Source organism: Panthera pardus, unplaced genomic scaffold (genome assembly GCF_024362965.1).
Source record: "Panthera pardus isolate Hobbes unplaced genomic scaffold, ASM2436296v1 HiC_scaffold_8, whole genome shotgun sequence".
Classification (NCBI taxonomy): Eukaryota; Metazoa; Chordata; class Mammalia; order Carnivora; family Felidae; genus Panthera; species Panthera pardus.
The window spans coordinates 149,568,839-149,596,197 of NW_026527013.1; the positions used below are offsets into that span (position 1 = coordinate 149,568,839).

At 41.2% G+C, this 27,359-nt stretch overlaps 1 protein-coding gene across 4 annotated transcripts in view; it reads left to right on the forward strand.

The window, feature by feature from the left end:
* BPGM (bisphosphoglycerate mutase) overlaps positions 1-6,326 on the forward strand; it is a 31,126-nt gene extending 24,800 nt beyond the window's left edge. For all 4 annotated transcript variants that reach the window (XM_019452792.2, XM_019452789.2, XM_019452793.2 and 1 more), the window contains one exon: positions 4,256-6,326. In XM_019452792.2, the coding sequence (XP_019308337.1) occupies positions 4,256-4,437 (182 nt within the window). In that variant the 3' untranslated portion in view covers positions 4,438-6,326. The remainder of the gene's footprint in view (positions 1-4,255) is intronic.
* The last annotated feature ends 21,033 nt before the right edge of the window (positions 6,327-27,359 follow it).

Sequence of the window (27,359 nt, forward strand, 5' to 3'; positions counted from 1 at the left end):
TTACCTGTTTCTAGCAGCGTAGAGGATTGCCTGTGCTGTGCTAATAAGTCCAGGCAAAAGCAGGGCCCTGTGCTGACTGGTTCAGACACACTTGTCACAGAGCACCACCGCGAAAGCTCCTAACACAGGCTTAGTATCTAAAAGCATCTTGTCCTGTAGCGCTCCAGACAGGCGTTTGTTTCTTTCTCTGTGGTTGGCATAGTCACTTCCTGTTTGTTTGCTGCTGGCCCACACTGAAGGAAAATCCAGGGACTGAACTGAAGCGTTGGATGTAGTCTGCGTCTTGCCAGCGGAAGTGGATTGTTTAGTCTGGGTTCAAGCACAGGACTAGGCAGTTTCAAGTTTGGAATCAGAGTGGCATGCAGGAGACTCATGAACGACAGGCTTGGTCCCTGAAGAATTGGGTGCAGCTGCACACAAAGCAAGCCAAGGAAGCCTTGAGGCAAAATTAGAGAGCTGGGGAGGGCAGGTCAGCCGGGGCCAGCCGGGGCCAGCCGTGGCAGCGGGGCTGACGAGTGCTTCACCTTTGGCATTTTAGCGTGATATTTTCGGAAGCTGCAAATTCAGACCTCTCTCCTGTAAAGCAAATGCTTGTCTGGTGGTATGGTCAGGCTTTCTCTTATTCAAAGTTTAATTGATGTAGGAAAACTTCTACTTTTAAAAGTTGCAGGCTATCTTAACTTTAAAATTCAATGTGGATTCTTCTCTTTGCCTTATTCCAAATTAGAGGCTGTTATCCTATCATCGTGTTGCAATATTCAAATAACCCCTTTGCACTTGCTCCCCAGCATAAGTTGTAAATAGTAGCATCCAAACTTTAAAGATTTCTAATTAAAGATAGATAGATCATCTATGAAATTGAGAACATCTTGTGTCAGCTCTCATTTTTGCAATAGAATACAGGCCTCTCACCACAGACCGCCCATCAGCGGGGTTTGAATTGTGACCTTCTTGACTGGGAAAGGTAAGTGGGGCGTGGGTGCACCTCACGGCCAAACGAATTGGTTGAAGTGGTTTTCCTCTTTTCCTAGTTTCCAAAAGTATACACTATAGATTTGGGGTTTGTTTTCATCCTGTGACAAATCTGTCTCCCTGGCTGTCTTTTCTCCTGTTGCCCGAGATGAGCAAACCTTTGGAGGAAATCAAAGAAAATATATAGATAAATTTAATTTGAATTGTTTATTAGCACTAAATACCTTGTATTCAAGCCTAAGTGCCTTCTCTCTCTCTCTCTCTCTCTTTGGTAAGGTTATAAAGGAAACACAGTCTTTAATCAAGGTTTCAAGAGTAAAAGAATAGATTTAATTGGAAAGCCCAGAGAGTTCAGGTTTATTCATTTCAGCTGTGTGCTGAGGGCCTGTCAAATCAGGTGCTGTTCTTGGCACAGGATATAGCTCCTAGAATTGGACATGCAAAATCCTGGCTTTTGAGGAGCTATGTCCCCATTTTGATCTCTTTCTGAAATTCGGCCGATACTGGAACTCTTGAAAAGTCTTCAGAGTGCTTTCATGTATGGACTTTATAAGTTAGAGTTTGTAGCTAATGTTCTGTTCCTTATCGCTTGTGTTTGTACATAAGAAGTAGATTCATACAATATATACAGTTGTAAAAGTGGATCATACAGCTAAACAGTTTCTGGATCCTGGCAGCCAATGCATATAATAGAAGGTTCTTTACAGTTGAACAAATATTACTGAGTTCTCGCAGGGGGTAAGGCACTGGTCTGAGAGCATGTGTGACACAGGGATGGATGAGACATGGTCCCTCTTCTCAAGTCGTTTATAATCCTGGTTGGCGAAGCGAGCATTTGCACAGCCACCTCTAATAGAAGGCCAAGTGTGAATGCTGTAAGTGCATCTTAATAGACTTAATTAATGTATATACATATTAACATAAGTATTAATATACTTAATAATGTACAGTGATCTCGGGGCACCTGGGTGGCTCAGTAGGTTAAGCGTCCGACTTCAGCTTCAGGTCATGATCTCACAGTTTGTGGGTTCGAGCCCTGCCTCGGGCTCTGTGCTGACAGCTCAGGGCCTGGAGGCTGCTTCTGATTCTGTGTCTCCCTCTCTGTCCCTCCTCCGCTCCCATTCTGTCTCTCCCTCAAAAATAAATAAACATTTAAAAAATAAAATAATGTACAGTGATCTCAATAACTGGCTGTGGCTCCTGTTCCTGCTATAATGACTTGGTGGAGAGGGCTCATAGGTGCAGATTTGACTTTCTAGAGCTATTTCTGTATGCAGAAAATGAAGTTGTTTGAATTTCTACCCATACTGGCATTGAGTTACCCCCTTTGACTTACCATAAACTTTCATTATTTCTTACTCAAAATAGCCCAACCATGTGGATTGACCACAGTTAACTCCTAGATGCTCCTACGTGAAGATTCAAGAATTAAAGACAATGGTTGGGGGCTGAAGAAGGGGTGGCAGTGGAGGGAGCGGTGACGGAGAAGGGCAGTTGCAGGGTGAGAACTCTGATATTTCCCTTCAAACGTTCTTGGAGCCAAAAAAACAATAACAAAAATCTAAGCCAGTTATCAGACAGGGGATGTGCTGTTTGTTCACTCATTTTAACTTTCATATGATGTTCCAGTTAGTGAATTTATAATACACTATTGCATAATACAGTATTGATTCAGTTTGGCTTAATTCGGTGCAGATGCATTATTCTAGCCTTAGGAGTTCTGCTGGCTTAACTTTCTCAGGATGAAGAATGGCTTATGCCAAAATCGAGTAATGAGTAATAGCTTCACTGTGGTTTTTCCTAATTTGCTATTTTAAAATTTCAGTCTGTTAAGTCTCATTGACTGATTATTAACCAGTCTAAGCATTTTAAATATTTGTAAGTAATTAGTCTGCTGTGTGAATGATTTGAGTAGTCATTAAAGTGGAATGTCAACTTGGTGTTTATTGGAAATGTCTCTATTTTTGTTGAGCTCTCCTTCCTTTGTATGTGAAATATGATAGTTCTCGTGGCCTTTGTTTAGTTGGCTCTTTGATTTGGTCCCACACAAAAGTGGGATGTTATCTGAGCCGTAGACATGAGCTCGAGTGTGGTGCTGTTGAAGAGAGGACCTGTCAAGATCTGGTTAGATCTGGGACCTTGGCCAAACAGGAGACTCCCATGTGCTCTCCAGCCCCTTGCCAAAGACCTAGAACTCATTTCTAAACTCCCAGACGACAACCCCTAAACCTGGCGCATCATGATTCCTGTTTGTTAACTGTTTCAAGGGGATCAGATGAATCTGTTCATGTCCTTACCAGCCCTGAAGACGGAGGAACACAACGTGCTACTGTTTAGTTAGTACCCAGCCCTTCAAAAGGGCAGAACATGATTGCAAACATTCTCTTCTCTCCTTATACTGCGCTGGAAGTAGCCGTGAACAAGTCAGATGACCAGAGTTGAAATCCTGGGATTTGGGAATAAGAAAACCAGGTGCAATGTGATTGCCTTATCAGTCTTGTGATTTGAGAAATTTAATTTAACTTCTCTGGATCTGTTTAGTATTTTTTAACAGCTTTCTTGAGATATAATTTACATAATGTACAGTTCAGTGGCTTTTAGTATGTGTACAGAATTGCCCATCTATCACCACAGTCAATTTTGGAACATTTTCATTAGTCCCAAAAGTAACCCTATACTTAACTGTCACTTCCCAATTTCCTCATTCTCTCTAGCCCTAGGCAATCACTAATCTATTTTTCTCACACTAGATTTTCCTATATAAATGGAATCCTACAACATGCCGTCCTTTATGTCTGGCTTCTTTCATTAGCATAATGTTTTCAAGGGTCATCAATGTTTAGCATGTATTAAGCACTTATTTCTTTTTTTATTGCTAAATAATGTTCCATTGTATGGGTATACCGCAATTACTATAGTTAATTTATCCATTCATCAATTAATGGACATTTAGGATGTATCCACTTTTTGGCTATTATGCTACTATGATGGTTCATGTACAAGATTTAGATAGGAAACATGAAGGAACAACAGGTTGCCCTGAAGGGTATCTATCCTAAAATTTAATATGATGCGAATCTCTGTCTAAGCTTTTTTTTTTTTTTTTTAATTTCTGAGAAGTTTTTATACTTCCAGGAACTATAGCTAGAATGCCTTACAGTATCTGGAGTGGTTCCAGACATGCCACTAATATGGGACTCAATAAATGTGCAGTGAAACAACCGAACAGAATTACCTCCTGTGTTGTCTTTAATGCTTTGTCCCTTCCTCTCCCAATCTACAGGTATCTCCGACGAAGACATTATCAACATCACTCTTCCCACTGGAGTGCCCATTCTCCTGGAACTGGATGAGAACCTGCATGCTGTTGGGCCTCACCAGTTCCTGGGCAACCAAGAGGCTATCCAAGCCGCCATTAAGAAAGTAGAGGATCAAGGAAAAGTGAAAAAACGAGTTGAAAAATGAAAGCTTTCCCATTTACTTGCTAGGAATAGCTGCAAAGGAAGTGGCATGCAGTATTTTTTGGGTGCTGATCTCCCTCTCTTTTTTTTCCCCTGATTTTTCCAGAACTAGTCAATGGGATAGAGTTTATAAGGTAACTCGGTAAATGTTATTGCCCAGATGAAAGATTTAGGATGCCTGAGTGCTTTGTCATAAGTCTGATGAGAACTCTCTTGCTAGTCCTGTTTGAATTAGTCATTCATGGGGCTAATTGGTAACCAGTGGGGCTTAATCAAGGTCCTGAGTGTCTAAGATGAGAGAGTAACAAGTAGAGGTGAAGTTTAAGGTATTCACCATTTAATAAATCATTATTGAGTCACTATTGACAGACACTACTTATTCCAATAGGTAGTTCACTTTTATATTTACTGAGACTTTCTGGGATGATAGTAAGGTATATTAGATAATATGCTCTACTTAAGTATTTATTACTAGTCTTCTCCTCTAGGAAAAGGGATGCTTTGCTAGTTAAAACCAGAGGACCATTTAATGGGAGAAATCACCGGTGGATTCCTCCAAGAAAGCCAACAACAAACAGTAAGGCACTTTGCCTTGTCTCTAGACCAGAGACATCCTTTCTTTGACAGTTGGTACGATTCCCCTTTGGCTGCTGGGATTAGCAACGTGTCGACAGCCATAGCTGTTGATGTTCTCCTTTTGTTTTGTTGAACTTTAATCATTGGTTACTTAAAATTGCTTAAAACTAAAGGTCTGTGACCTAAAATGAATCTCCTCAAAGCATCTCCATGTGACTGATAAACATTAGGTAAAGGCCTCCGAATAGTCTTTGGCTCAAATCTTCTGTAACTCTCAAAGTGTTGCACCTATTTCATTGCATGGACACTCCTAATTCCCTATAAATTGAACATCAGGGTCAGGGGGAAGGTAAAATATAATGCATGTAATTTTATTCCCATGAGCAGGAAAAATATGGTACATTGGGGCTGGCCATACACATTTATTGTTCATCAACAGAGAGCAAAAGATTATAGTATGTGACATACAGCAGCTAGGGTAGGCCACAGACAGAAATGGTTGCTGATCAGTCTCAACGATACTGTTTTCCAGATCATATTTTTAGATGTCATGGGTATATAAGTCACGGTTTCTTTAAACTCTTGCCTTATTTTAAGGCAAGGGACGTATATTTCAGTGACAGAGTTATGGAAAAAAATCTGTAGCTGTTTATCAGTTTTTCATGATTTTCTATTTGTGGGTTAGTCTATTTGTATCCATTTTAGAGTAAATGGCAATGGAAGAAACTAATTCTAAAACCCTTGCCACTGCTTGGTCTCCATTTGGTCCTTCCTTTGAGACTTTTTAGAACAAAGATGTCTGGGAAGAAGAGATGACCCTGGTGTGCTCCCAGCTGGCCACATCTGGGATGTGTCGGGACATGGCACGTGGATGCTTTACATTTCTGACGAACCAGTAGTGTCTGCTGTAGCCCTTCATTTTAGTCCACTTACTTAACCAAATAATATTCTTTGGAATTCAGAGATCAGATCTTTCTAGAATTCCAAGCCTATGGCCAGGCTATACCTCAGACCATTCTTTAACAGCTTCATCTCTGGATTTTCTGAATTTCCTAACCCGAGTGGTGACCGTATCTTAATGCAGCTGAAGATCCTAGAGTTGGATTCTTCCCTTGTCCTCCGCTTGTCCTCGTTCACTTCCAGGGAGCACCCCGGGCAGAATGATGTGGTTCTGCACACAAAGCGACACTCGCAACCAGTCACTTGGGAATCTGGCAGATCTCCTAAGATAGGGATAATTTTTGCTGATACTTTCTGATGTAATTTGGTGTATTGTTTTTGAGATCTTGGCTGAAATAAATGAGACATTTATGAAAACCTCATGTTAAATTATTTTTTTTGTAAAGATTCTATTTTTAAAACTCTACACCCAACATGGCGCTCAAACACAATCCCGACCGAGATCAAGCGTCGCATGCCATACTGACTGAGCCAGCAGGGCACCCCATTTTTTTTAAAGACATGTAAAATTATTTTTAACAATTCCAGCACTTCGTCCTTAGACCACCTAATGTAGCTGTTTTCTTCACGTGGCTCACATCCAGAATTTTTGATGTAGGAATCTTGAAGGCCAACCTGCATCCTGATCTTGGCAACTTTCTGTTCTCTATGAAGCTGGGACCAAACAAAGGGGGATTTTTTTTTTTCTTTGAAAGTAAAGGCAGATAGCCTGTCTAGAAATTTGGCTGTTAGAGAGGGCAGCCCGGCCTGCTGCCAGGATGGACTTGCCCTGAAGCCAGCTAGACCCGTCTCCTCTGCCCAGGTTGGAATGACTGACTGCCCCCGGGGTGCAGCAAGTGTGGTAAGATAAGGGCCACAGCAGGATGCTTCTCCCAGGTTTTAAGTTAGAAATTTTCCACAAGTGCTGTATCCCAGTACACCGAGAATCTTTTTTTTCTAAGAGAGCACAAGTTCTGCTTCAGAAAACGGAGGTTTTCACATCCTCTAATGCTAATTTGAGCACTGACAACAAAGCGTCCTTGGATGAAAATGCATTACGTCATGTATTTTTCTTTGATAAGATGTGCAGGAAAGATTTCTAAATGAGACCTGTTTATCTCTCAAGCTCATCCAGATTTTTTTGCCTGCGATTTGTAGATTATTTCCCATCTTGGAGCTTGATCACCTTGATGGAAATGCTGTTACCACATGTGCACAATAGGGTGGTGGTTCTTTGTCTTCCAGTCTGGGAAGCGTCCCCAGGCCCTGTAGCTTTTAGAGGGGATTTTTTTTTTGGGGGGGGGGGGGGGTGGTCAGCGTGTGAGCCTGTTAAAACCAGTCCCGGGTGGGCAGCACTTGGCCGATTTGGTGGCCAAATACAGAAACCCTCCTGGTCATGTTGCCGCCCGCAGAAAAGAGAGAAGACTCAGGTAATTCCCTGCTCCTTCTCTCATGTCGCTGTAGTTCTTTATTTCCCTAGCCCCTTCCTGCTTTTGACCGAATCGGTTAGGGGAAGCACTTTTACTACACAGAGGTTTCATCATCCCTGGTGTCATTTTTCATTCACTTTCTTGCTTTTATAAGCAAGAGTGACTTTTCAAAGTTCAGCTTCCCTGTTACCTGGAAAGCCTTTCTTTTCCTTTTAATGTATTTATTTAAATTCTAATTAGTTAACATACAGTGTGATGATTTCAGGAGTAGAACCCAGGGCTCAACCCAAAAAGTGCCCTCCTTAATGCCCATCACCCGTTTAGCACATCCCCCTACCCACCTCACCTCCAGCAACCCTCAGTTTGTTCTGTGTATTTAAGAGTCTCTTGTGGTTTGCCTCCCTCTGTCTTCATTTTATTTTTCCTTCCCTTCCCCTATGTTCATCTGCTGAGTGTCTCAAATTCTACATATGAGTGAAATCATACGATGTTTGTCGTTCTGACTTCTTTCACTTAGCATAATACACTCTAGTTCCATCAACTGATGAATGGATAAAGAAAGGGTGTTCGTGTGTGTGTGTGTGTGTGTGTCCATACATAATGGAATATTACTCAGTAATCAAAAAGAATGAAATCTTGCCATTTACAACAATGTGGATGGAATTGGAAAGCCTTTCATATGTTCTTTTTCCCTCAGAAAGATACCAAAATTGCCTCAAGGTTGCAGTTCCTTATTATGTTTCCTGTTTTTCTGTTTTGCATAATTGGATTTTGCAAGTTTTTGGCTGACTTTTATAACAGCACTTGTTGTATTAAATCGTGCCTTGCCTCACAGCAGGTCTGGCTTTGGTGGATGCCATGTTATGCTGTGGCCTGAGGGTTTTCACATTGGACTGTGAAGGGAATTTAAGCCACCGATTCCAAGAGGAATATGAAACATCCAAAATGTAAGAATATTTTAATCATTCAGTCTCCTTCTTATGACAAAGTCATTTGGCCGAACGATGAGCAGAATGAAAGTCATTCTTTTTCCGCAATTGGTTTAAATGTTTTACTTATTGGAGGATAATCTGGCTGTGTAGCCTAGCCTTTAAGACATTGGGACCTTAAGTTGCCCAAAACTGTAAGTTCCTTTGACAGTTTTCTAGAGATAAGCTAGAGTGTCCCCATCACTGCCTCTTTACACATAAAACAGCCACATATCTCTTACTTGCTTTTTATTTAAGTCAAGGGCTTATTTAAGTTAAAGGCTGGCCATTTAAGCTTCCACTTACTCTGATTTGACAGGAATACGTTTTTTAAAATCTTTTTATTGTAGGGATGCCTGGGTGGCTCAGTTGGTTGAATGACCACACCGGACCCTGCGCTGAGTATAGAGCCTACTTAAGGTTCTCTCTCTCTCTCCCTCTGCCCCTCTCCTCATTCACACCCTCTCTCCCTCTCTCTAAAATGAAATAAACAAAAACAAAAACAAAAAAATATTTTTATTCTAGAATGCTTTAGAGTATAAAAGCAGAGAGTATAAAAAGTACAAAGAAGGGCGCCTGGGTGGCTCAGTCGGTGAAGCGTCCGACTTTGGCTCAGGTCATGATCTCACGGTTCGTGGGTTCAAGCCCCACATCGGGCTCTGTGCTGACAGCTCAGAGCCCGGAGCCTCCCGCAGATTGTGTCTCCTTCTCTCTCTGTCCCTCCCCGCTTGCACTCTGTCTGTCTCTCTCAAAAATAAATAAACATCAAAAAAAATTGTTTAAAAAAATAAATAGTACCAAGAACACTCATGCCCATCTGCCACTCAACTGCCACCTCATTAGCTTATGACCACTGTTATGTAGATCTTCCCTCTCTCTTCCCCCACCGCACTGGATCATTCTGAAATAAACGCCAAACATCAAACAGGATAGATTTCGAAAAGAAAACATCTTGAATAGTCTTTGAGCAGTTAAAATCGAAGCCATCAATCATCTGTTCTGAACTTTGTCTTTTGTTGGTACTAAAGAGAAACCAAACGGCAGCCATTGCTAAATCGTCAAATTTGAGTTGGGGCTTGTATACAGTCTGTACTGTCTCTGTTTGCTGTCTAGAGACCTGTTAATCTGTTATGTGTGACTTCTGCTGAAGGATGCAGGATGATTTGGTGACTGATGTTAAGGATGAAAATGTTCCTGAGACCCTTTTTAATAATTCTGAAACAATCTCATAAGTTTAAAAAATGAGCAAATCTGTTGATGTTCTTGTAAATCAGGGTGCTTACTACAGAAGAAGGGAGATAAAACATGGAGGCAGATAAAGAGGAATGCTATTTTATTGGTTTTGAACTGGAGATATTTATATGACCGTGTGTGTGTGTGTGTGTGTGTGTGTGTGTGTGTGTGTGTGTGTGTGTGTTTTCCTTTCCCTAACACCCTCCCCTCCCCACCTCTCACCCCCAACTCTGTCCCTGTCCTCTGAAAGGACCTAGAAGCAATAACCTAGTAATAATAAGCACGTCTACCCTCCTGAGTTTGCCTTCTAATTACTATTCCACAGAACCAGGGTGTTTGCAGAAATGGTCAATTCCAGGTTTGGGACAGACAAAGTACAAAATGAGCTTCGAACATCTTAAATCAGAAAAGAAGAAATAGCCCGAAGACTACTGGGACACAAAAATTGGCTCCAAGGGCCACATTTGGGACAATCTGAAGTTAAAGGCAAGAGTAATGACAGTGGATTATAGAACATTTGTCTTAGTATACTCTAGCTGCTATAACAATACCACAGACCAGGTGGCTTCAACAACAAACATTTATCACAGTCTTGGAGACTGGGACGTCGAAGATCAAGGAACTGGCAGATTTGGTGCCTGATGGGGGCCCTCGTGGTTTTCAGACAGATGTCTTCTTGCTCTCCTCACATGGTGGAGAGAGGAAAGGAGGGCGAGGACACTAATCTCATCACAAGGGATCTATCCTCATGACCTCATGTAAATCTAAGCACTTACCAAAGGCCCCACCTCTACATACCATCACACTGTGGACTAGGGCTTCAACATTTGAACTTCAATTGGATATTTTTAAGTTAAAAGTCATAAAGGACATTTGGGGTCTGTAGCATTTAAGGGTGAAGTGTCGTGTCTGTAACCCACATTCAAATGATTAGGCCATTTTGTAGCAACATGGATGGAACTGGAGAGTGTGATGCTAAGTGAAATAAGCCATACAGAGAAAGACAGATACCATATGGTTTCACTCTTATGTGGATCCTGAGAAACATAACAGAAACCCATGGGGGAGGGGAAGGAAAAAAAAAAAAAAAGAGGTTAGAGTGGGAGAGAGCCAAAGCATTAGAGACTGTTAAAAACTGAGAACAAACTGAGGGTTGATGGGGGGTGGGAGGGAGGGCAGGGTGGGTGATGGGTATTGAGGAGGGCACCTTTTGGGATGAGCACTGGGTGTTGTATGGAAACCAATTTGACAGTAAATTTCATATATTAAAAAAATAATAATAATAAAATTAAATTAAAAAAAATAAAAAAATTAAAAAAAAAAACAAAAAACAAATGATTAGGCCAACACAATTGTCCCTCTATATTTAGAGAGAGAACGCAAACATAGTAAATGTTATAATTGAAGGAAAGAATGTATAATACTGTACTATGGTATTATTCTTCTAGCTTTTCTGTAGGTCTGAAATTTTTCAAAATGAAACCAGGAAAAATAAAGTGACAGGAGGAAAAAAATACTGACAGAGCAGCAACTGAAACAACCTCTGTGTAGTGGCTGGATAAAGGCTACTGCTTTCTGTGCTTTTTTACTCGAAATCTCAGTCCTTTAGGTAAGTCGCACACTCATTTTATTTCGATTATGTTTGGCACTACAGTTAGGCGTTAGACCAACAATCAGCTTTTCTGTTGATACAGCAAATCAGGAACAGGATTATGGTTGCCATTACCTTGTAGCCGAACAAATAGTAAATGGAATTTCTTTCTCCTGTTGCAAAGCCTTCTTTGTAAATCTCCTTTACTGCCTTAGGGTGGCATCCCTTCTTCCTGTCACCAGTCTGGCTCCTAAACTGTATGTAATCTTTGGGCCTACACTCCCTTGAATTTGAGCTCTGTGCAGCAGCCACCTTGGAAGTGTCCCATGGGTCACTCAGTGACCTAGCCCAATTGAAAACATGATTCTGAAGCAGCCTGGGTTTCTACTGTTCCTCTATGCATCCTTCTACTAAGACTGCTGAGGGTCAATGAATGGTTCTCATTGCCCCAAACTAAAGGTAAATGGGTTGTGTTGGTACCAAAGATATGCCTCTTATTTATGTTGTGATTGGCCACGTCAGCCTTAAGTTTATTCTCACTTAAAAAAAAAAACAAGGTTCATGAAAAAGATCCTGTTTTCATGAAGGAAGCTCTACCCATCAAGACAGCTTTATCACTCAACCTGTTCATTTCATTCTCTGCAAAGCCAAGTTTTTAAAACCTTCAGCATAGCCCAGAATGTGACATAAACATGTCTCCAAAGAGCCAGCACCTGGTTTCCAGTCTGCAGAAGATAGATGCTGACTAGACAGTAACTGGAGGAACCATTGGCCAAAACGTCAAATGGTCATTTTCTCACTTTCTCGATAAGGCACCTGCAGCACCTGAAGGAGTTATTTTGCTGCAGAGAGTTTACTCAAGAATTTTTCATGAATTCACTCTAGCCACACAGCTATTGGAAAGGGAACGTTCGCCAACTGTACAGCCTTGCATCCACTTGAAGAGGAAACTTCATTTGACATAATGTTGACCTCGGTGGGGAATCAGAGGTAGAGTTTTTATTAGTGAGATTAGTTACATAAATTTCCCTTTTAGTGAGAGAGTCTTTGGAGTAATTGAAACTGGACCTTGGAGCAGAGAGGGCAAAGTCCATGCATCCATTGGCCACTTGCATTGAGGCCACTTCATCCATTCTGGCACTTGTCCTATAGAATATCCATTAGAATTCTCCAGGCAGTCATTAGCCATAGGTTAGCTAGTCGGCATTTTAATTTCTGAAGCACATTAGGATTCTGAATGGCATTGTAGGGAATGTTACTTGTTTCGTAGCTTGAATTCCAGGTCCTCTCTCAGAAGGCTTGGTATCTTATAATCTTTATTTTCTAATCCTTATTTAATGTTTATTTCTGCACCCAGACACTGGGGGTCAGTATTCATTCATAAATGCCTCTAGATTTGACTGCAAACCTAGTTCCATTTATAAAAGGTCATGCGCAAAGAGGCCTGGAATCGATTGTGGGATTTCTTTTTCCAATAATGTAACTGGAGAGCTTGGCCTATGTAAACATAAAATGTAAGTATAAACATTATGGATCCCCATGGGATTGTAACCTGGGAAAGAGGCAGACCTAAATAAATATAAATTTATAATTTCAATCTAAAATATAAACTAATACTGAGTCCTTGCTGGTTTCTGGAGATTGGTAACACCGGTCCTACCAATGCCCTCTGATGCTTAGCCAGCATCCTGGCTGCCATCCTTGGCTTTCCTTCTGACCAGTTACAGAGGCCTGGTAATTCTCTTTCCTCGTTCCTTTCAAATTCATCTCCCCTCTATCCCCACTACTCAGGCCTTGGGTCACATCCTCAGCTTTTCTCTTTAAACGTTTCAAAAACTGATCTCCCTGCTCCTAATTTTTACTCTTCTCCAGTCCTCTCCAAAAACCTGTCAGGTGACTATTCAAAAGCTCTGCCACACAGAGCTTGATGCAGACTTTCATGGACACCTGCACTTTTTAAAGGCTCTGCCTTTGCCCTCATTCATTGTCTCTCTTCTATCACCCACCCACCTTACCTTCTTTCATTGCCTGCATAGTATCGGCTCATCCCTCAGGATGCTTCGGCTCCCTTAGAGTCCCTGACTTACCTATGCTGGACCTCATGTGTCCCCTTGTCCCCTCTCTTCCCTGGCAAGAGAACTGAATGAATCCTAAATCCTCCACCTCATGAAGTTGGTGCCAGACAAAGTCATGCAAACTTATTCTCCAAAATTCCAAAAATGTATTCCCCTTGAGTCCTGAACTATCCATTTTTATAGATTCTTTAGATTATTTCTTGTCTAGCAGATATTTGATCCTAATCTGTACAGCCCTCTGTGGCTGTCTTCCCACTATACCCACAAGAGCAAAAGTAGAAACCCTGCTGCTGGCAGACAGAAAGCCAAGGGAGGCCAAGTGGCCTCACAGCTCAAAGCATTTCTCCATTGGCAGCAGTCATAATAGTGTGGGAACGGGTTAACGATCTGTGTTCTTGCTTTTTATTCAAATTATAGAGCTAAGTGTAGCAGTATAAATAGTTTGAAAATAAGTAGAGAAGATTCCTTAGTCCTACCATCCTGAGAACTATTTCATTTATTTCTTTCCGTATGCATTTTTCATATAGCCTTAATTTACATTCCATTGTGCTTTTTTAATCATAAACATTCCTCCATGGTTCATAGGCTTCAAGCAATCTTATTATATGGATAAATATTGTTCCATCATTTGGATAGAACTTAAATGTCCCACAGGGAAAAGAATTAGGTGCTTTCAACATTCTGCTATAATAAATAATTCTGTTTATATAACTTCCCTACAGGCCCATCTTGAATATGCGTGAGGTTTGATACAAGAGCATAATGGCGGCCCACATGCTACTTGTCTATTTTAAAATACCAATCAAGCTAGCAAACTTACATAAAATATTTTGTATGTTTTATATAACTTGATAAATATACCTTCAAAACAAAAATAAAAAAATAAAAATATGTAAAGCCATTTTACATGATTGAAAGCCACCAAACATCAAGAATGGTTATGGAGGGGCACCTGGGTGGCTCAGTCAGTTGAGCATCCCGACTCTTGATTTTAGCTCAGGTAATGATCCCAGGGTCATGGGATTGAGCCCCACATCAGGTTCCATGCTGAGCTTGGAGCCTGCTTAAGATTTTCTCTCCCTCTCCCCTTCTCCCCAATTTGCTCTCTCTCCCTTTCTCTAAAATAAAAATAAATCAATAAATAAAAGAATGGTTATGGAAGTCTTCTCTGAAAAGATTTCATATATACTATACCTTGAATGATGCAGTGTGTATATCTATCTGTGTGTGTGTGTGTGTGTGTGTGTGTGTGGTGTGTGTGTGTGTGCATGTACACATATGCATGTGTCAGTGCTAAAGCAGAAAAGGTTTTCAAAAAATAATAGCTGAGGTCAGGGTAGCTTTGCACAGTAATGAGTAGTGAAGTCTCATGGGATGGGATTAGAGAAGTAGACAAAAGTCACCTTGGGCCATGGTGAGAGGTATGGGAGATAGAGAAAGTTTTCTAAGCAAAAGAGTGGTCAATGGCCCAAGCTATTCTTGCCATAAAGAGCTTCAGCCAGGGGCATCTGGATGGCTCAGTTGGTTAAGCCTCTGACTCTTGATTTCAGCTTAGGTCATGATCTCACCAAGAGATCGAGCCCTGCAACAAGTTCTGCCCCGAGCATGGAACTGTTTGGGATTCTCCTTTTCTCTCTCCCCCTCCCCTGCTCATGCTCTCTCTCTCTTTCTCTCAAAATAAATAAACATTAAAAAAAAAAAAGAGCTTTACTCATTTGAGCATATAGTCTCCCCAAGGCAGCATTTACATTCCACCCTTGTGAAATATGATCCCCTTGAGAACTGCAAATCCTATCACATTTAAAGAGAGATTAAGGCTTCCAAATATATAATTGTTGAGGAACTGAAGGGAGAAATGGACAGCAATACCACAACAGTAGGAGAATTTAATACCTCTTCTTAAGTTATGATAGAACAACTAGACAGATCAACAAGGAAAAACAGAAGATTTGAACAGCACAATTAAACCAGTTGGATCTAACAGACATATACAAAACACCGCACCCCAAAACAGCAGAATACGCATTCTTCTCAGGTGCACATAGAATATTCTTCAAGAAAGACCACATGTTAAGCCACAAAACAAGCCTTAACAAAGTTAAGAATATCGAAATCATATAAAGATCTCCTTTGAGCACATGAAATGAAACTAGGAATCAATAGCAGAAAGAAAACAGGAAAATCATCTAAAATATGGAAATAAATAATTCACTTTAAACAATTAGTGATTCAAAGAAGAAATCACAAGGGGATTTAGTAGAAATGAAATCTGGAGATAAAATGAAAAAACAACATACCAAAACAGATGGAATATAGTAAAACGCAATACTAAGAAGAAAGTTTATAATGGCAAACGCTTACATTAAAAAGAGGAAGGATCTCAAATCAACATCCTAATTTTGCATCTCAAGGAACTACAAAAGGAAGAAAAATTTAAACCAAGAGTTAGCAGAAAGAAGGAGATAATAAATATTGGAGCACAGATACATGGACTAGAGAATAGAAGCAATAGAAAAATTAACAAAACCAAGATTTTTTTTAATATCAACAAAATTGACAAGTCCTTACCTAGACAAAGAGAAAAAGAGTTGAGACTCAAAAAACAAAATTAATGAAAGAAGGGACATTATAACTGATGTCACAGAAATCAAAAAGATTCTAACAGACCACCATGAACAATTATATGCCAACAAATTGGATAACCTGGAAGAAATGGATACATTCCTAGAAACATACAACCTACCAACACTGAATCATAAGAAATTAAAAGATCAGAATAGACTTATAACTAGTAAGGAAATTGAAGCAGTAATCAAAAGCCTCCCAACAAAAGAAAGTCTAGGACCAGAGGCTTCACTGGAGAATTCTGCCAAACATTTAAATAAGAATTAATACCAATCCTTCTTAAGCTTTTCCAAAGAATTGAAGATGAGGGAATATTTTCAAACTCATTCTATGAGGCCAGCATTACTCTGATGACAAAAAACAAAACAAACAAAACAAAACAAAACAAAAACCCAACAAATTGGAAAGGAAAAAGTAAAATTATATCTTTTTCACAAATGACATAATTTTGTATGTCAAAAACCCTAAAGATTTCACACAAAAAAACTTAAATTATTTTAACAAAGTTACAGGATAGAAAATCAGCAAACAAAACTCAGTTGTGGTTCTGTGTACTAACAATGACCAATCTGAAAAGACAAGAAAACAAGCTCATTTAGTGTAACATCGAAAAGAATAAAATACTTAGGAATAAATTTAACCAATGAGATGAAAATCCTGTACACTGAATACTCCAAAACATTGCTAAAAGAAATGAAGAAGATACAAATAGATGGAAAGACATTCTGTGCTCATGGATTAGAAGACTTAATATTGTTAAAATGTTCATACTACCCAAAGTTATCTACAGATTCAGTCCAATCCTTATCAAAATCCCAATGGCATTCTTTTCAGGGATAGAATAAAATATCCTAGAAATGAATCTCAAGAGACTCTGAATAGCCAAAGCAATCTTGAAAAAGAAGAGTGAAGTTGAAGGCCTCACACTGCTTGATTTCAAAACATACTACAAACCAACAGTAATCAAGACTGTGTAGGAGTGGCATAAAAACATGTAGAGACCAATGGAACAGAATAGAGAGTCCATAAATAAACCTTTGCATAATATGGTCAAATGATTTTTGATAAAGATGCCAAGACTACACAATAAGGAAGGGACAGTCTCTTCAAATGGTACTGGGAAAACTGGATATCCATGTACAAATGAATTAAGTTGGATCTTACCTTACACCACATAAAAATTAGCTCAAAATGGATTAAAAACCTAACCATAAAACCAAAACTATAAAACTCTTAAAAGAAAACATAGGGGGAAAGATTTAGGACATTGGACTTGGCAATGATTTCTTTGATATGATACTAAAGGCACAGGCAACAAAAGCAAAAATAGGCATATGGAGCTATATCGAATGTGAAAACTTCTATGCATCAAAGGAAACACTCAACAGAGTGAAAAGGCAACCTACAGAATGGGAGAAAATATTTGCAAATCATAGATATAAGAGGTTATATGCAGAATATGCAAGGAACTTCTACAACTCAACAACAAAAAACAACCCAATTTAAAAATGGGCAAAGGTCTTGAATAAACAATTCTCCAAAGATAATATACAAATGCCCAACACATATATGAAAAGATACTCAACATCACGAGTTATAAGAGAAATGCAAATCAAAGCAATCAAAACTACCTATCCATTAGAATGGCCACTATCAAAAGAACAGAAAATAACAAGTGTTGGCAAGGATGCACAGAAATTGGAACTCTTAGGCACCGTTGGTGGGGATGTAAAATGGTGCAACCATTATGAAAAACTACAAGTTCCTCAAAAAATTAAAAATAGCATTACCATATGATCCAGAAATCCCACTTCTAGATATATATCTCAAAGAATTCAAACCAGGATATTGAAGAGATATTTACACACCTGTCCACTGCAACATTATTCAAAATAGCCAAGAGATGGAAGCAAACCAAATGTCCATTGACAAATGAATGGATAAAGAAAATGTGAAATATACATACAATGGAATATTATGTAGCCTTAAAAAAGAAGAAAGTTCTGTCACATGCTGCAACATAGATGAACCTCAAGGACATTATGCTAAGAGAAATAAGCCAGTCACAAAAAGACAAATATTGGTGATTCCATCATATGAAGTATCTAAAGTAGTCAAAATCATACAAGCAAGAAATAGAAAAGTCATTGCCAAAGGCAAGGGGGAATTAGTATTTAATGCTTATAGAGTTCCAGTTTTGCAAGTTGAAAAAGTTTTAGGGGGGCGCCTGGGTGGCTCAGTCGGTTAAGCGTCCGACTTCAGCTCAGGTCACGATCTCGCGGTCCGTGAGTTCGAGCCCCGCGTCGGGCTCTGGGCTGATGGCTCAGAGCCTGGAGCCTGTTTCCGATTCTGTGTCTCCCTCTCTCTCTGCCCCTCCCCCGTTCATGCTCTGTCTCTCTCTGTCTCAAAAATAAATAAAACGTTAAAAAAAATTTTTTTTTTTAAAAGAAAAAGTTTTAGGGATCTGCACACCAATGTGAATACTGTACACTTAAAAATGGTTACATTGGTAAATTTAATGTCATATTTTTTATCGCAATATAAGAAAGCTTAAGAGGAAGACTTCTATACTTCCAAATGTACCACTTCTGGAAATGATGTCATGACAAGCATCACAATGAAATGAAAATGATGATGACTATTTTTATGACTGTCAAAGTCATGCAAAAGTAGCAAAAGTACCATATTTAAAATCTCAATTTTAAATTTTATCACACAAGTATTCCCAAAGATGATTCTCCAATGCAAATTGAGCCTGGTCATAGATCTTCTTAAGATCTTACAGAGAGAAGCCTGAGAAAAGCTGAGTAATGGGCCCAAAGTCACAAAGCTGGTATGTAGCTGCAGCAGGATTCAAATCCAGAACTCTCTATAGCCCATGCTCTTGGTCACTATTCCATATGGTTTGTAGTTTGAAAGAAATTTTAAATTGAGGTGTCCATCTAAAAGTGGCCAAAGAATAAGATCATCCAATGAAGCCACAATGAGCAAATTTTATTTTCATTCTCTTACAAAATACTACGGTGCCGCATAAGTACAACAGAACACTGAGTGGAGCTAGAGAGCTTTGATTTTTTTACACAAAATTTAAGTGTTTGCTTTTCTCAGCGAGAGAAATAGAGTTTTCTTTCCTTCTTTCCTCAGACCATCTGCTCTGATATTTGAGGACTCCAGAGCTTGTGTATCAAAGCCTAACTGGATTATTTGAATACGTACACAGAAATAGGTAAACTAAACATTATATTTGCCAAAAAATAAAGCAAAAATTGTGCCTTCTTCAGTATGGGATATTTAAAGCCACAGCCCTCCAACCTCAGAAAACTATATTGTGTCAGGATCCTCAATCAGAAACAGTAGAAACCACTCTAGCTAGTCTAAACAAAACAGGAATTTGTTAAAGGATATCAAGTGCCTCACAGACTTTTGGGCAAGGCCAGAGAGCTAAGTTTGGAAGGCCACCCAGCTGAGAGTAACACCCCCAAAGCACAGTGTGGGATGGCTCTAGCAAGGTCTCCAATCACCCTGCTATTGGGCACAGACGCTGTGGTTCCCAGCGATGTTGTTGGGCACTGAGTGCTAGAACATCTGCTGCTGTTTACCCCAATTGGCAATAGTCTTATAGATTGTAAAAATGGCCATAAATTCTTCTTGTCTCCTGTATCCATCCATCCATGCTCCTTTACCATGAAACGTTGAATGACCCCCCACCTGATTCTGGGCTCAGCCATTGGGATCCTGGGAAAGTGAAACAAGCAGACACTTGAGAAGCCTGGGCACTATGGAGCTTGTCTTCATTCAGAACCCTGAAGCTGTCACGTGAAGAAACCCAAGCTGACCTCCAGGATGATGAGATATACATGGCACAGTCACTTCTGTTACCCAAACCTTCAGCTTGACAACCACTGGACACGTGATTGGAGGTCAGCCTAGGTCTCCCATTTATTAGGCAACTTGCCAGTTCACCACGACATGTGAGTGAGCCCAGCAATGATCAACGAAGCTGACACAGACCACACAGTCTGGCCAACCCACAAAATCACACACTAAATAAATGGCCGCTATTATAAGTCACTGTGTTTGGAGTATCAGCAGCGGAAAGGTACCTGATACTGGTTTTCTAAATTCTTTCACATACCTTTTCTCACAACTTACCCTGCTCACAACTTTGTAAGACAGGAGGAGCAGGTATATTATCCACATGTTTCAAGGAGGAGGAAATTGAGCCCCACAGAAGCTTAATGACTTGCCAAATGTCAAACCACTAATAAATTAAAAAGGTGGATTTAGAATGGAGGTTACCTTGACCCCCTAGTCAAAATATATACGTCACCCATATTGTTTAATTTGGGGCAAAGAAATAGCGCAGTATGACTTCAGCTTAGCCAATGGTTCTGGTAACATCATCTCCTCTGATTATCATCTAAACTCCTAAAATTCAAAAATCTCTTCCATCATTTAGAGGCAACTATCAAGTAGCCAGACTTGGCTGCAGTTTCAGGTGATTGCAGGGAATAAACAGGCAAATATGTCCTGTGAAGAGCGTACTTTGGAAGAAGTCAATATTTCTTAATCTCTGTGCATCTCTGTTATGGTCTCCGACTTGCTGATAAACTCTTACAGGCACCAGTGTCGGCAAAAGGACTCAGCATATTACAGGCAAAGATCTTAGGATGGAGTTTTGTGTCAGTACTAATATGAAGGCAAGCTCTTGGTTCTATGAAGGAGCTTAACTCAAGTTTGCCATTAGCTATGGTTCCAGGAGGAATGTGCATAGCGTTATGAAGTGGGAATAATAAAATACTGTTGGTGCTCATTAGCAGGGTTCACAAAAGCTTTCATGAGGGAGGTCGCATGGGAGCTGAGCTCTAGGGATTGCCAACAGAAGGATGGGAGGAAGGGTGGGGGGAAATGAATCTGGCAGGAGGCTGGCTAGAAGGGATCTGAGAAAATGGGAAGATCCAAATAGACTAAGGTAGATTTGAAGCAGGAATGACCTGAATAGACTTAATTACAGTACAGAAGTGATTCATAAAGGCACCAATTCTAGGATTTGCTAGCAATAAGAAATCAATGAAATAGGTGCTAGCTTATAGTCTAAAGAAGAAAGAAAGGGGCTGGTTTAGGGAAACAGATCATGAGTTTCATTTTGAATATGTCAGGCTTGAGGTATCAATCGATTGTCTTTATGGGCATGTCTGTGACCAGTTGAAAACATAGCCCCAGACCACAAAAGAGAAGTCGACAGGCTCAGCTCAGCTCAGCTGTGATTCCTACCTTGTAGAGTTTTGTGAGAATAAGTAGGATAATATATCTGCATGTCTAGCAGAGCGCTTGGCCACTGAAGAAAGTTTAAATTACCATTCAGTTCCTAAACAGTTTCCTTTACTCCACGTTTTTCTTCTCCCTTGGAAATGGGGAAGCCTGACTTTGAATGTTTCCTGGGACCCGCCGAGACTACCTGAAAGACCTTTACCAAGCACCCATTACCAAGAATGGTTTGTGAACCCCATTCTAGAGAAAACAGTATGGTGGTTTTAAAACAATTAAAAACAGGATTGCAATATGATTCTGCAATTCTGCTGAGCACGCGCACAAAATAATTGAAAGTGTGTTCCTGAAAAGGTATTTGCACACCATGTTCTTAGTAGCGTTATTCAAAACACCTAAACCATGGAAACACCCAAATGTCCATTGACACTTGAATGGATAAACCAAATGTCTTATATACATACATTACAATATTATTCAGCTTTAAAAAGGAAGGAAATTTTGACACATGCTACAACACGGATAAACTTTGAAGCTACTCTGCTAAGTGAAATAAGTTACTCACAAAAAGACAAATACTATATGTTTCCACTTAGAATTTGGAGTGGTCAAAATCATTGAGACAGATGATAGAATAGTGTTTGCCAGGAGCGGGAGGGCGGGGAGGGGGAATGGGGAGTTAATGTTTAATGGGTACAGAGTTTCAGTTTTGCGAGATAAAAAAGAGTTCTGGAGATGGATGGTGGGAGTGGCTGCACAACACCGTGATCGGTACACTTTAAAATGGTTAAAATAATAAATTTGTGTTATATATATCTTACCACTATAGATATATACATTATATATATGTATATAAATACATATATATACATATATATGTGTGTGTGTATATATATATATACATATATATATATACGTATGTATATATATATATGTATATATATATATATTTTTTTTTTTTTTTTTTTAAGAAATCACATCACCTGGAGAGTTTGGTAAGATACAGATTCCTGGGCTTCGCCACCAGAGGCACTGGTTCAATAAGCTCTGAAGTGGGGTCTAAAATTTGAAATTTCTACCAAGCTCTCAGGTGATGCTTAAGCTGACCAGCCCCAGACCGCACTTTAAAGAGCACTGCCCTAGGGGAAAGCAGATGAACAACAGGAAAGGAATTGGGGTCACTAAATGATCTTATGTAACAGGGAAGACAGAAATAAACTTTCTTCCTTTCTTTTTTCTCTCTAATGTTTATTTTCGAGAGAGCGCAAGCCTGGGGAGGGGCAGAGGGAGAGGAAGATAGAAGACCCCAAGAGGCCTCTGCGCTGACAGCCGTGAGCCGACCAGCGGGGCTTGAACTCGAGAACGGTGAGATCAGGACCCCAGCGGAAGTCGCACGCTCAACCAACTGAGCCCCCCAGGCCCTCCCGGAAATGAACTTTCTTGAGCCAGTGTCAGTATAGCGCATGCCTCCTTGTGGTCCATTAGCTCCCATCCTAATTCAGTTGGTACTCAATAATTGCCTGTTGGATGACTGAGTAAGTGGACTCTTGTGTTTAGAGGGAAAACAACAACAACAAAGCCTGGGCTGCTTGGTTCTTCTGGGTCTTTTGCTACTTGTGAGAGGCAGACTGATCCTGACTCCTAAACGAGACTAAGATGGAGACTGGGGCGTGGCCAAGGGCTTCAGGGCTTCTGGGCAGTGAGAAGTTCCTACTGCTCCCCAGCGCCAGGCGTTCAGCTCCGGCTCCAGGAGCTGCTGTGGCTGCTGCCTGACTGTGTGCAGGTCGGGCCGCTCCCATTCCCCTGGGCCTCCAGCTACCAGCCATTCAGGCCCAGAGAGAGTTAAAGCACCCATTACTTCGCAGGGCATGATGCTGAGAGAGCTTGATTCCAAGTCCATGAGACGAAGAGACTGATAATGGGCAGCGTCAGACCAGGGAGGCGCTGCTGTGGGGGGAAAGAATGCTGGGCTCGACCACTTCCTTCTCTTTATTCTGCAGAGCAGTTAAATGCTGGCCTTGCCCGAATGTCACGCTGAGACCTGGACCTCAGGAACTCCAAAACACACACCCTTTCCAGAAATTTGTAATTTCATCATTTCTTGACCAAATGACTCCAACCGCAGAAAGGCACAGATTTTTCCATTGGGATTTCTTCTGCTGCTCCCTTTTGGTGGGCATACTCTTTCCGTCTTGCTTTTGAAACCCCTATTCATTATATGAAGTATAGGTTTTTCAAAACTCATTTTAAAGTAAGCTTGTTATTAAATATACATATCTTGTCTCTGTCTTTCTTGTTCCACTTTATGGGTTTGAGAATGGAGACACAGAACAGCCTATGGCTTAGAGAAGCTAAATTCGCTTTTCATTTGGACCATGCACCATAATCTGGGCTTTGAAGTCGAACGATCTAGGATTACCGGCCCTCTTCCCTGCCCTCGGTATGGCCAGACCCTGATGCAAAAAGCCAGGAACCTCATTCCCCAAGTAAAAGCAATCCAAGACTTCCAGTTTCTGGTTGCAATCGAAGGCTAGTAAATTTGGAGAACAGAATGGAACTGTTTCTTGTACAGGCAAACAATTTGTAATCGTTAAGAAGTATGAACCTAATGAAAAGCAATTAGTCCAACGGCAAGCCTCGCCATAAATTTTATTCCCGAGAACACATGATACAGGCATGATTCTTGATTTCAGATAAAGTAGAAAATGTGGAGCTATTATTAAATCCAAAGCAAAACGACATGAAAAAATGCCAGGAGATAGAAGGAATGTAAGCGGGAGCCCTGGGGCAGAGGGAGGGAAGAGCTTGCGAAGGCGGATGCATGGGGAAGTCGAGGGGTGAGGGGCACTGTGCTGTGGAGCTGTGCCAAGTTGAGTCAGTCTCCAAGCTGGCGATGAGGGGCCAGCGACAGAGCCAGCTCCCTTCCCCCCCACCCCAGCCCAAGGAGTTCTGAGCCTGGATCTCTGCAGCTCTGTCTGAACCACTCAGCCCTCCCCACCCCGCTGCCCCTTCCACAGAGAGTCACATGGTGCCCTCCCCTTATGGAGCAAGAAATAAAGAATGACTCCTCATTTTCCTGGAACACTCCAGACCACAGGGGAGTTGGCAGAGGCAGGGGAAAGTTAAGATGTTTGGTGGAACGGGGGCAGGGGGAGAGGGCACTAAAGCTACCTATGTATCTCTCCCTCCCAGATGGAATGCCGGCCAAATGCATGTGAAGGCTTTTGAGGTGGCCTGTGGTTGAAGAATCAACCAGGATGAGCATAGAGCCAAAATGCCAGGTAGGGATCTCTGCCTTTGAAAGATTAAAATAGAATTTGCTCTTAGGCCACCTTAAGGGTACCTTGAATGAATACCTAATATGATCACAAGATCTTCCTAACCACAAGAAAAAGTGTCTTCCCCTGTTTCCATCCCAGATGCCTGAAATTCCTCCGATACAGGACAAAAAAAAAAAAAAAAATCTTTATGAAATCATTCGAGATAACATTCTCAAAGCAAATACCACAGAGGAACAGAGCATACCGAAGACACTCATTTATGATAAAAGGCAGTAAATTAGGCAGTAAATTGAACAATAGGTGACATTTTGGGCAGCAGATTTCCCTGTTTTGATAGAAAGAAGGGGTGCTAAAGAAGAGGAGGGGCTCATATGGAAGAAAGACCTGGAAAGCAAAGTTACTGACTAGCTGACTGTACTAAAGGTTGGCCTTGTTTATCTTCAGTTGGGGTGGAGGAGAGACAACAGTGCACTTTCAAGCTGGGCATGAAGATATCTTTGTCTCATGGGGCTGTTGACAATAGATAATCTCATGCACACTTTATGGAGATTTGGCACTTGCTTTCTTAAAGCTTCCTAAAAAGCATTATTTGAGCATTCCACAGCATCATTATTTGAGATCTACATGTCCGAGAGACAGGTGGCGGCCCAGCACGGTGAGATGCTAAGGGCCTGGTATTAGAAGCCCCAGATTTGTGATCTGCCCTGGGCTCTTGCCACCCACTAACTAAATGACCTGTGGCCAGTCATTTCAGTGCTGATGCTCGGTTTTCTCAGCGCCATTGGTCAGGCTTTCCTTCTTTCCAAATTGGGATGCTTTATTTGAAAGCAGGGCTGTCCGTGTGGGAGTAGAGAAGGCCCCAGAACCCTGCCCACCCAGCTCCCTGCTTCCTCCCCCCCAGCCTGTGAGGCACTTCATCAGATACCCTGGACAGTTTGAACTGCACTGCCTGAGACGGTGGCTAACGTCTCCAGGAGTTTATTAAAGAGGAACTTCTGCTGGAGAAGTGTTACAGACACGCTCTGGAAGTGTAGCAATCCTGTTCATTCCCTGAGCCTTTTGTGCTCAGGGGCTGTGCACGGGTGTCAGAAGAAGCTGCTTGTTCGTGGGCGGTGGGATTCTCCCAAAAGGTAGATCATCTCTTTGTTAGCTGCGTGGGATGCCAGAATATATGGAGGGCGTAGGAATTTTTATTAATAATTCTTTTGTTGAGAAAAGCTCTGCCCATGACATCTTCTCTTAACAATTATTTACTCTGCCCGCCAGTTCAACTCCTTCTTGCTAGCCTAGGCTTCCTCTTGTCCCTTTTCATCTCTGTCATCCTGTTGGAGCCTGATGATAAATGTTCTACCATGTGTCAAGATGGCTTTCATGGTTAGAATGACTACTTCCTGTCTTACCTGATGAAGTTATCATCCACCTGCCCACCACTCCCACCAGATACAGAGAAAACAGATAGGAGATCTGTGCTCTTGTCCTAAAAATTATTAAGCCCGGGAAGAAATAAGAAGTGACTTAAAAAATGAGAAGTGAGGGAACTGGCTCTTTAAGTCTCCATGAAAATCAAAGGCATGTCCAAAGCCACATCACACACAGGACAGAAGCCCTGCAGATTCTTAAAAATTGGAGTGCGGGGAGAGAAAATTGTATTTGGAAAAAAACTACTCTGGCAAAGAGATGGTAAGGGGATCCGAGCAGGGAAAACTCAAAACAGGGAGACCGATGGTTGTATGATTCCAGACTCTGGGTGTGGTGGATGGATCTGTGCTGGGAATGACAGCTCGCCTCTAGGAGAGCAGCACCAGGCAGTGGGGAGACCTCGGTCTGGGATGGGAGACTGGGAGACCCAGGGGCTGTCAACTTGTCAGTGAGAGGCTTTGAGAATGAGGGGTGGGTCCCCATAATCTACGAGGACCTCCCTGACCCATTCGGCCTATGGCTGTCTCCTTCCTCAGCCTCTGTGATCCAGAAAGGCCACAGTCACTAGGCATGTTTCCCTGTATTCCCTGCCTGTATTCTAGCTTGTCCCTAGAGCCTTCTAGACACCCTCCTCGTTGATGGGTAAAAGTCAATAGAGCAGTCCCCGATGGCTGAAAGTCCTGTCTAGAAACATTATATAATAGTAACTAGGACCTGTGTGGAAGCAAGCCTTGCTTAGTTGCTTAATATATTAGTGTATGAAGCACACACTATTATTCCAATTTTATAGGTAAGGAAATCAAGGAACAGAGCAGTTAAGTACGTTGCTCAAGGTCACACAGCTACAAGCTGGGCTTTAAACCTAGGCAGTTTGGCTCTGGAGCCCATGTGTTAAACAACCACTTTCACCGCCTCTCCATTATAAAACATACAGTAATAGCAGTGATACGATAACATACGTGCGAACTGCTCGACCATTCTGAACAAGGAGAGTTTTGAGCCCTCAGGAGAGAGCCAGTGCAGCAAGGAGTGGGGGCATGGCAGGGGGCGGGGGTCAGGGTATCTCAGGGTGTGCTAAGGGGCTTTGGAGGATGTCACAGCTACTATATACATCCATTGCTGCCACTGTACCCACTTCTTTCTGAAAATTAACAGCAACAAAGGAACACGATCATTTGCAACTTTAAAAAGGAGCTAGCAGCTATAGGAATCTGGAAATAATATCCCCTTAACTCAGAGGACTGATGCATTGGTTTAAAAGGGGTTGACTTTAAAGCTGGTATGTGAGTTTACTGGGGCCATTGGCAGGGATGCTAACAATTTATGGAACGCATTTTTGGAAAGGATTAGGGGAAAAAACATGTTGTGTCTTACAAACCCAGAGTTAGGAATACAGCTCTAAGGGGTGAGCATTAAATATCAAGCTTTCAGTATGCATAGTTTCTAAGGGAATAGGTTTGCCTTCTTTCTTCTCCTTCTTTTCTTTTTCAGATCTTACCCAAAGGATCAGATTCAGGCCAT